Raw genomic sequence first — 10,638 nt, forward strand, 5'->3', positions numbered from 1 at the left:
CAGCGGGACATTTTCATGAGGTGCAACATTTTACGTTTTTCAAGATGCGAAATTATAGATAGCATATTAGTCACAATTATAAAAATATAGCTGTCTATTCTTAACTAACAAGTGTACAACTTAACAGTTAGTTTTTTCTTCTACCAAGTTCTATAATTATATATCAAGATTCAATTACACTCCTATGCTAACACACGAGTCAGCTAGTGTACTGATTATCCATGCACACGCCCTGCAGCATGCTCCAGTGGATGAGGGCGAGGGGTAGTGAGGGGGCGGGCATACATCTGATCACCTGCTGCTGCTGCAATGAAGAGAGGAACTAATAATGTCCATACCACATTGTGCATCATGTTGATAATGGTGCATCATGAACATGTTCGTATAACTCCCATGATATTGCTAACTTCGCCATAATTATTGGATTTGGTGTGTAGGCGAGATCCCTAGCTCGTGAACAATTCTGTATGAAATCAACTCTCACCTCTCATATAGACATTGACAATGAGAGTTGAGAGTTGAAAGGTTACTTCCTACACAGTTGCTACAGTATATATAGTAAGAATTGATCTCGTGGGAGTTTCGATCTAAAAACTGACCACAGAACTTCCTGGCCATTATTTTGTATAGCTGTCTATTTGACTATACTTTAGACCTGTGTGTGCGTGGGTACTGCGACCCCCCCCCCTAACCTTAACCCTAACCCTTTAGACCTGTGTGTGCGTGGGTACTGCGACCCCCCCTAACCTTAACCCTAACCCTTTAGACCTGTGTGTGCGTGGGTACTGCGACCCCCCCTAACCCTAGACCTGTGTGTACGTGTGCGTGGGTACTGCGACCCCCCCTAACCTTAACCCTAACCCTTTAGACCTGTGTGTGCGTGGGTACTGCGACCCCCCCCTAACCCTAGACCTGTGTGTGCGTGTGCATGGGTACTGCGACCCCCCCTAACCTTAACCCTAACCCTTTAGACCTGTGTGTGCGTGGGTACTGCGACCCCCCCTAACCTTAACCCTAACCCTTTAGACCTGTGTGTGCGTGGGTACTGCGACCCCCCCTAACCCTAGACCTGTGTGTACGTGTGCGTGGGTACTGCGACCCCCCCTAACCTTAACCCTAACCCTTTAGACCTGTGTGTGCGTGGGTACTGCGACCCCCCCTAACCCTAGACCTGTGTGTGCGTGTGCATGGGTACTGCGACCCCCCCTAACCTTAACCCTAACCCTTTAGACCTGTGTGTGCATGGGTACTGCGACCCCACCCCCCTAACCTTAACCCTAACCCTTTAGACCTGTGTGTGCGTGGGTACTGCGACCCCACCCCTCTAACCCTAACCCTAACCCAAGAACAACACAACACACACAGTACATGATTATAGCAACTTTTATATGGAAGTAATTAATGGTTTATAGTGAGTTACAATGTTATAAGTATAAAGCACTCACCTGGGAAGGCCCAATAGTTCACAGCGGTCACAGCGGGAGGAGAATGGGTGAGCCTAGTCTGATAATGTTGGATGCATGTAGCCAGGGTCAGGGTCATCGTCACGGTGAGGGTCATCGCTGTAACAACACAGTATAAAGCTGGTTGATGGTTAGGAGGATGGAACATGTCCTCGTGGGGATAAGACAGGTAGCGGTCACCAATCCAGGCAATCCAGGGCGAGCCTCTATCAAGCCATCGGTACTTCCCGGCTGTATGATAAATAAGAACTTCTGATAAATCATTTATAAGATGTAATTGTGACATGTACATGTAACAATAGCTGGACTCAGTATTTCTGTGGGACTATAACTAGCAAGAATCACTTACCCAGAGTGGGATGGAGAACGGCAGCTGGGTCTGTGTGGACACACGTGGCCAGAGTCAGGATGCATGTGATGGCCACAACTACAGCACCAAACAGAGCAGGGACAAACTGGAACTTCTTTATTCTGGAGACAGAGCCACAAGTCTGGTCATCTAGAACAGTCATGTGTGCATGTGTGAGGGTTTGTGTACAGTTTACAAGCAAAGTAAGTGACTGGAAAGCATCATTTGTATTGTACATGTACGGGTACTAATCAATGTAGATATTGCATGCATGCATATATTCAGTGTACCTGTCTTGAAGCGGCTCTGTTGCTCACGAGGTACAGCACTCGAGGTGTTCCCTCCTATCCTGACCTTCTCTACTGGTGCTGTATGAGGTACAGCACTCGAGGTGTTCCCTCCCATCCTGACCTTCTCTACTGGTGCTGTATGAGGTACAGCACTCGAGGTGTTCCCTCCCATCCTGACCTTCTCTACTGGTGATGTCTCCTGGCCATCTAAGGAATGAATATGTGATCTCACCATGCATACCAACATGTACATGTATTGATAGTGCACTGAGGTACTAGAGATGTGCATGAGATGTGCGTGAGATGTGCATGAGATGTGCATGAGATGTGTGTGCGTGAGTGTACCTGATACAACGCAGCTCTGTTGATCCTGGGCCACACTGCTAACACTTGACACATCTTCTTCCACGATCTTGTCTTTCTGTTGGCAGGTTACTGGCTCTTGGACATCTGAGAACGATAAATGTGGGTCATCTAAGCACACCTACCACAATAGCCTAGGTCATAGTAACCACACGTGCATGTCACAGCTATAGAACATGTAGATAGATATGCATACTGTTCCTATTTGCGGTGACTGCCATAACGGACTTACTTATAAGTACACAGATGCTCACCTGGAGTCGTATTCTGCACATGACGTTGCACGACAGGCGTCATCAAAAGTCCAAATTTTTGGGTATGACCTTTAGACTCTGTATGGATATTCAACATGTCAATGCTAGCATAGCATCAATTTGGATAGAGAGTTCATTGCACTCTTAGATCATCCATGCAATTAGTGTACTTTGCACTTTATACCCTAAATGCACTGGAGCGATTAGTGTATGGTTTCCTAATTGCCATCATTAAACATGTACCTGACATGTACCTGACATGTACCTGACATGTACTGCATCATAATTATAACATGCACAGAGTGTACACACCATAGAGTGGAGCTCCTCCAGGGAGAGGTGGTTCCTACAGCAGCAATGGTTAGTAACACTGTATCAACAACAGGTATGACATCACGTACCTCTTGGGGGATATCTTCAGGGGCCAGTGGAGCTCTAGGGAGAGGTGGTTCCTACAGCAGCAATGGATAGTAACACTGTATCAACAACAGGTATGACATCACGTACCTCTTGGGGGCTATCTTCAGGGGCCAGTGGAGCTCCTCCAGGGAGAGGTGGTTCCTACAGCAGCAATGGATAGTAACACTGTATCAACAACAGGTATGACATCACGTACCTCTTGGGGGCTATCTTCAGGGGCCAGTGGAGCTCCTCCAGGGAGAGGTGGTTCCTACAGCAGCAATGGTTAGTAACACTGTATCAACAACAGGTATGACATCACGTACCTCTTGGGGGCTATAATCTAGTTCGATTGATTCAAATTCAATTTCCGTGAGTGTCTTAAATAGTATAACTGAGCTGCCTTGCTCTGTGGGCAGCTCTGTGGGTGAGGCTGTTGTTGTAGATAACGTCCTAGAAGAGTGACATCCAGTGTCTGTAAAGATACAAAAGTGTCATCAAAATGCTGACAGTGCATTCCAATAAACCTTCTCCAACTTTAGTGGATTCTGGTACAGGTTGTTGCATGGGCTGACGTCTCCTGACGGTAGTAGTGACAAGTACTTGTGGTTCAACTTGAGCCGGCAAGTTAATTAAAACACAGAGTAACACACGGTAACAGACAAGAGTGACTACTGTAACCAGCAACTCCTCCATAGGTACACTGACTTGTTCAGGACTAGTTTCATCCTTTGTAGCATCACCAACCTTACTGCTATCCTCACCGCCATCCTTTACTTTGTCGTCACCATCAGTTCCATTTTTCACTGCACAACAAAAACATGATCGTAACGCATAATTCCAGTGCTGATACTCTTACTAGGAGCTCCATCACGGTGTCTTCGATTCTGCTGATCATCACGTTTACTTCTACGTCTATACCACCAGATGATGAGCCCTACCACAAATACCACAAATGCCACCAACACAATGAAAACAGTGATGACTCCAGCAATCCATGTTGGATGATTGTACTCTGGAAATGGAACATAGGTACTAGACACACGTGCATAATAGAGATCTTGTTACCATCATTCACATCGACCATGGGCGGGAGCTCTGGAGTGAACAAAACTACTCAAATCCAAACATGAACAATACACTTCACTATGTACCTGGTGAGGTATTGTTCAGATCGGGTTGTTCAGTAGAGGCTGTCCTAGTGTCTACACAGACATCAAGGGAATAAATCGATACAATCCATTGCACACACGTACACGTACCTGTTGGTCCAGTAGTAGCTTCAGTGCCTTCAGTGGAGGTTGTATCTACTAAAGAACAGTTTCGATCATTATCATTATAGACACAAGTAAAGACTTACTTGGAATGCAGGAGTTGGAGACTGGTTTGCTACTACCCTCTTCATACAATAGACAACAGACAGGATCAGTGTAGGTGGTGTTCACTAAACACTCGTAGGTGACACCATCGCTCAAAGCAGTGCACACTCCTTTGATCACTGACAACTCTTGTAGTCGAGTGACACAGGCTCGACCCACTAAGGTGAGTTCACAACCTCTTGTCTCAATCGCCAAGTGTAACTGAGTATTATTGCAAGTGACCACCCTCCATAAATCGTCTGTAAGAGTCAATTTGCACATATTAACGTACAAAGTACAATGACCAATAAACTAGCTCTGTGTACAAACAACAATTCTAAAGCCCACATCTCAAGAGTCACAAGTGTTGGTCTCTAGTACATGAGGTGGTTGGAGCTACTTAAAGGTTAGTACTTGGTAGAGTCAATACTGACAATTGCAGGCGATACTTCATTCTGGAGCCGGAGCTCAGGCTTTCTTAGTAAGTACGTACAAACAACCATCAAAAACAACGATAGATCTAGCATGCATTCAACCTTAACTTAAGTCTTACCTGATACTGAGGTGGTCTGCCCTTCCACTAGGAAGATATAGCTGGCCAGCAGCAGCACTGTAAGAGCCGATATATATAGTGTCTTCATAGCGTTGATATGGTTGATTGAACTCGTGCCAGTTTACCAGGAAATAAAGTTTAAAGTGAGACATGACTAGTTGGGCGGAGTCCAACCACCTACGCAATTGGTTGGACTCCGCCCAACTAAGACATGACCGCCCACACACCCACGGATTCCCTTTCTGAAAGTCTCATGAAAGACCTCTATCTGAGAGGTGCGGCTAATTCATGAGACTAATGAACTGATAGCGCTGAAAGAGATGCATCTCTTACATTTAGCAGGCCTATTTTGTTTTGTAGTAACAGCAAATTCAGCCGAACTTGAAGCTAGTGAGTGATATGGTAGCATGTACATGTATAATAATAATATAATATATAGTCAGCTAATTGTATAGTCATCTCCTCTATGTATATACATGCAGCAATTACCTCACCTGCACTCATCTACAATGCATACCTCAACTCTGAAGAATACGCACGATTTACTTGCATTACAAGAAATAGTGACAACATTCGGTGGATCATTGATGGATTGACTGACATCCATTACAATGTGACAATCATCAGACGAATACAATCCAGACTTTTGCTACATCAAGACCGATCCTTCCTCTCAGAGTTACTGATTCCAGCTATTCCAGTCAACAAGCACATTGCAGTGATCAAATGTAAAGCATTCAAAACAACAGGAGGTTTTCAAGTGGCTGAGTCTAACGAAACAGCTCAATACTATATCCAAGGCTTGCTGGACATGGTGTCTAATCTCACACACAGCAGTTACAATACAACACACAGTCTTGTTGAATGGTTGGAACCACCGACGCTGAACATTACTAATGTAGAGCCTGATATTGAGAGCTACACAGTATGCTCATGGCCCAAACTCAATAACTCTGTACCTGCACTTGAATGCACCAATACGTCAACACCTCAAGTGTTTCTACCAAAGTATTATGTGGATCTTTTGTTGATGGTAACTGCCTGGAATATTGTTGGAGAGAGCAACAGCTCAGCACAGCTTGTGATTGAAAACTGTGGGAGCACTAGTGCTGAAGTACCACTAGAAGGTGTATATATAATTATACTTCATTTAATCCATATCGATGCCATGCCCCATTGCAATATAATTATATGTTATACATGTACAGGAGACAGATTTGTTGTAGAGATCGAATTTGACAAGGACAATTCAACTATTCTTGACATCTTCTTCACACGCAACCAGGTGTGTTCAAAGTATTTTAATTTCACCTATGTGTATGCATGTAATACACGTAGTCAAAACACAACGCGTCATCTACTGAAAGGTGCTGGTTTGTCTACGAAGTCACCATCAGTCCGACACTGAATTCAACAGAGTCGGCGATACACACACAACTATACGGATTCGATAATCTATATGTTGAAATAAAAGGTCTACAAAAAAACAGCCTGTTCACAATTGGCATCAATCGAATAACTTCCACCGCTCACTTGCAACTACATCCAGTTAACTTCAGTACGTTATACTATTTTCCATTCCATGCGCTCACTAGTATTAAATATATATAGGTACGTATGACCTTCAGAGTGTGAGTACCTCAAGAAAAGGAGATTTCTTGTTTGTTACTTGTCATTTTGCCCGAGGCATAACAACTAAAGGCTGTACAATACAATTAAAAAATGGTAAAAAAATCCTCCTTCAAAGAATGTTACCCGTTAGTGAAGAGTGTGAAGCCATACATTCAACACCATGCCATGCAAATGGAAGTATTGACTTATCAGCTCTACCAAGTACTAGTGGGAAGATATCTCTACTTGTTTCTGATTGGGAACTAAATAGTTTTGAAAACAGTATAAAACTCACAATACAGTCTGCTAACAATAACTCAACAGGGGTGAGTCTCCCACCAGCAAACAATGTCATGATAACATTGATAATAGCAGGTAAGCTCACTCTTTTGGCTCGTATATAAGCTTATAAGTGTATGTAATCACAGCCGCAGTCGGTGGGGGTGCTTTGGGAGCAGTTGGCCTAATTTGCTTATCAGCAGTAATTTGTGGACTGTTTTGGAAGATTTACATAAGATCAGGTATTATACACATTATGCATGTATACTCTCGCCTCATGATCAGTCTGTGAATTAGTCTGTTAAGATGCACATGCATGCATGCACTGCAATGGCAACTGAGACTAATTTGATAAGCAATGCCCTTGATTATGTATATACATGTACTTAATTCATGAGCACATTGTTAGCTGCTATATCTGCAAATTACTTGCCAAGCTGCTTGCATGTATATAATTATAGAGTTTTTTGATATCCAATCTTTATACAGGCCAAAGTTCAACTTCTAAAAAAATGCCTCAACTTCATCCCAACGAAGCATATTCTCTTGTACTTGAGTTAAGAAGAAATGAAGCATATGAGACGACGGGCAAACCGCCTGCTGACTCTCAAGATAGCAGTGACCCCCATCTGTACGATGAGATCACCCAGCCAACACAAACCAAACAGACAAAGGAGCCTGTGTATGCTGAAATAGGGACTCGGTAAACGCAAAGTTTGAACTACCTAAGTGTAGACTGTATATAAACATCATGTACATGCAGCGAGCTATGCATGCCTTATATATATACTCCCAAGTTACTGTACACATGCATGCATGCTCATCATAACAATTTCAGTGAAACCATGTGCGTATATATTACATGAGAATGGAGCTGGTGACTAATTATTGTCTCCTGTATATAAAAGGCCGGCTAATCAAGTTAACCAGCTGTCTGACAATTTATTATTATAATCATCCGACGGAAGTATTATATACACTTGCTAGACTAGTCGTAGTCACTATCAGCTAAGGGGGCCAGCTCGGTCTTAATATGATAAAATAATGTGTTTTATCCCTGACAACGTAATAAAAAGTCATATTAAATGTGACGATCAATCATCTTTTTTTCTAATCGACTTGTCAGCATAGCTCCATATAGGTTCCTTTGACTGCGACTCTTTCTTCAATGGTCATCGAATAGTATTAAATTGGCCACGCCGCGCCCCTAACCACAGAGCTCCAGCTTGCGATAAGGGGAGGGGCTGGAGCAATCACTGCTGCTTTGCGGGCTGTAATCGAGGCAACTAGTTCGAGGGCGATCATAAACGGTAGAAAGTGGGTGGGGCTGCTACACAAACGGATTCAGAGCAACACTGTACTGATATTATGGCTACTGGAACTCCTGAACCTGTTAGCGAGCTAGAAGCTCAGAGAGAGGAGATTGTGGATGCACTGGCTAAAGCACACGTGAGACCATGCCTCAGAGCCATCATACAATGCCTGTATTGTTTGTATCACTCGCTGTATCGAACTATTCGATGCTTCATATTATAGTACCATAGATACACGTAGATAGTAATGCTGTGTCAGGTATACTAGATCTATCTGCATGTACGTATCTCCCTGTACTCTAACATCTCTCTCCAAGTTCTTCCTCTACTACGATAGTAGTTTAGTAGAGTGTCAAGCTATATAACACACACACACACACACACACACACACCCACACACACACACTTACATATACATACATACACATACATATACATACATACACATATGTGTAGTGTCAGTGTGCTAGTACATGTGTCCTCTTATCCGCCCCCTCCTGATGCAGCCTCTTGGTGTACAGCACGCGTGTCGTGTGTGTGTGAGCTACCGCCCACTCCCCGAGCACAATCCTCCCCACCCCTCACACACTACACAACTACAATCCGGAGATTTCATACACTTCAAGATGGTACATTATTTCCGAGACTAGCTATAGTACAAAAATTATTAACATGGCAATTAATTTTATTCAATTATTTTCGAGTGGCGCTATATTTTACTTTTGACCCTGCAGCCGTACAATGCTGACTGGTGGATAGGACGTGTGGTGGGTCATGAGACGGGAATGACCTTTGTACCCTCCGAGGCCAAGCTGATGAGTGTGAGAAGTGATGCTGGTGATGAGTGTGTGAAGGTGTACCAGCAAGCACCCGTCATGAGACCACTCGTGTTGCTAGGGCCAACCAGCAAGGAGTCAGAGGTGTGTGGTGTGGGGGTGTGGTGTGTGTGGGGGTGTGGTGTGTGTGAGGTGTGTGGTGTGGTGTGGTGTGTGTGAGGTGTGTGGTGTGGGGGTTAGAAGGTCTCTTTTTAATGAATTATGGCAGCTGAAAAATCACTGTTGTACTGTGTGTACATATACAGTAGGCTCTCGCTATTCCGGCTCTCTGAAGTACGGCCACCTCGATATACCGGCCATTTGGTTTGGTACGGAATGCTACCTCTATGTTTACTGCACAAAACTCACCCTGAAGTACGGCCACTCGCTATTCCGTTTACCGGCCAGTGCTGGCTGTCCCAAATAACGTTTTCAATGTAATTTTATATGTGTATTACGGCCGGATATGATGTTTTGGGTGTGGTTTAGTAAATAAAATTGGATTACACTTAAATAGAGAGCAGAATGATTCATTATCTTTCATTATCCTCGAGACAAGGACTGCAAATCAGTGATTAGATTCGAGGTAAGGTCGTTTTTAAGCCGCGGCTAATTATCTGAAGTACGGCCACCTCGCTATTCCGGCCAAGCTGCATGGTCCCAAGGGTGACCAGATTAACGAGAGTCTACTGTAGTGTTTACCTCCACCATACACACACACACACCCACATACGCCCACACACACACACACAGTTGACGAGGCTTCTCCACAAACCACTCCTCAGTTACATACGCGAAAAATTCTCAGGTCGCCTCCTAACGATTAAACCTGACCAATCAGTGCGCAGTATGACCGCTAAGGAAATACGATTATTGGATGGAGATGTATTTGCCGCTGCCTCTACAATGAACCTTGTACTCTTGGACTCTGACGCCAGTTACCCGGGAGATTTCGAGGGAACTAAACTGCATCCACAGTTCATTTACGTCAAGATTTCAAGACAAAAGGTTTGTTAGCAAGCACATAGTAATATCTGTGTGTATGTTTTCAATTAGTATAGAATGTAGCAATCTGATTGGTCAGTACCCTTCACTAAACCTTTAACCTTAACCTACGCATCAATATAATGCTATAATTATATACCATTGATTACCGCCCACCCCACACACACCCACACACACACTTGTAGGTGCTCCACAACTTGATTCGACAGTTAACAAAGAGCTCCAGAGATCAACAGATACAAGTGGAGGATGCACGCTATCTCTATGACAACTCTAGCAATTGCTCCCTCGTTATCACCGATAGCAACGTTGATGACGCTTGTCTCAATTTAGAGCTGTTCCTGGAGAGTTATTGGGCATCTACCAGATCTGTCATGTTGCTAGGGGGAGGAGTGTCATAGCCCTGTTGCTAGGGGGTGGGCTGTAGTACTTTGAACTATGAAAGTAACACGTTTTAGCAATGGACACTTTTAGTGTTTATTTTACACATTTTGCATGTTTGTATTCTCATCATGTCAGTATGTTTAGTTGTACATTCACAGAAATCACTTCATCAATCATTTCAAAACATGTTATTTTATAATTA

The 10,638-nt window shown here is 43.7% G+C and overlaps 5 protein-coding genes across 18 annotated transcripts in view; 4 read left to right on the top strand and 1 right to left on the bottom strand.

The window, feature by feature from the left end:
* LOC135335843 (uncharacterized) overlaps positions 1–10,638 on the top strand; it is a gene marked incomplete in the record, with an annotated part of 743,773 nt that overhangs the window by 109,639 nt on the left and 623,496 nt on the right.
* Positions 11–5,173, bottom strand: LOC135335952 (uncharacterized). Of its 13 annotated transcripts, none has more exons than XM_064531680.1 (18): positions 5,030–5,173; positions 4,479–4,736; positions 4,381–4,425; positions 4,273–4,323; positions 4,187–4,216; positions 3,978–4,133; positions 3,646–3,924; positions 3,445–3,593; positions 3,336–3,389; positions 3,227–3,280; positions 3,103–3,171; positions 3,032–3,065; positions 2,720–2,797; positions 2,448–2,552; positions 2,103–2,309; positions 1,813–1,962; positions 1,446–1,694; positions 11–304 (listed from the first exon to the last, which is right to left on the bottom strand). In XM_064531680.1, exons 1-18 carry the CDS (start codon positions 5,115–5,117, stop codon positions 216–218), a joined length of 2,145 nt encoding a protein of 714 aa, XP_064387750.1. In that variant the 5' UTR covers positions 5,118–5,173; the 3' UTR covers positions 11–215. The 13 variants fall into 13 exon arrangements, with proteins under 13 accessions (XP_064387750.1, XP_064387747.1, XP_064387748.1 ...); XM_064531677.1 differs by having other exon boundaries at positions 4,187–4,231; XM_064531678.1 differs by having other exon boundaries at positions 4,381–4,428.
* Positions 4,430–10,638, top strand: part of LOC135336007 (proline-serine-threonine phosphatase-interacting protein 1-like) — a 54,747-nt gene continuing 48,538 nt past the window's right edge. The window contains exon 1 of the mRNA XM_064531768.1: positions 4,430–4,442. The gene's annotated coding sequence lies outside the window, so the exon portion shown is untranslated. The remainder of the gene's footprint in view (positions 4,443–10,638) is intronic.
* Positions 5,291–7,802, top strand: LOC135335975 (uncharacterized). The gene is made up of 7 exons (XM_064531717.1): positions 5,291–5,419; positions 5,512–6,156; positions 6,238–6,314; positions 6,368–6,587; positions 6,641–7,015; positions 7,069–7,161; positions 7,409–7,802. Exons 1-7 carry the CDS (start codon positions 5,350–5,352, stop codon positions 7,624–7,626), a joined length of 1,698 nt encoding a protein of 565 aa, XP_064387787.1. The 5' UTR covers positions 5,291–5,349; the 3' UTR covers positions 7,627–7,802.
* Positions 8,242–10,624, top strand: LOC135336040 (voltage-dependent L-type calcium channel subunit beta-1-like). Of its 2 annotated transcripts, XM_064531810.1 has the most exons (5): positions 8,242–8,368; positions 8,739–8,861; positions 8,967–9,152; positions 9,801–10,055; positions 10,238–10,624. In XM_064531810.1, the coding sequence occupies exons 1-5, from the start codon at positions 8,288–8,290 to the stop codon at positions 10,451–10,453; spliced, it is 861 nt and encodes a 286-aa protein (XP_064387880.1). In that variant the 5' UTR covers positions 8,242–8,287; the 3' UTR covers positions 10,454–10,624. The 2 variants fall into 2 exon arrangements, with proteins under 2 accessions (XP_064387880.1, XP_064387881.1); XM_064531811.1 differs by lacking the exon at positions 8,739–8,861 and having other exon boundaries at positions 8,264–8,368.

Source organism: Halichondria panicea, chromosome 5 (genome assembly GCF_963675165.1).
Source record: "Halichondria panicea chromosome 5, odHalPani1.1, whole genome shotgun sequence".
NCBI lineage: Eukaryota > Metazoa > Porifera > Demospongiae > Suberitida > Halichondriidae > Halichondria > Halichondria panicea.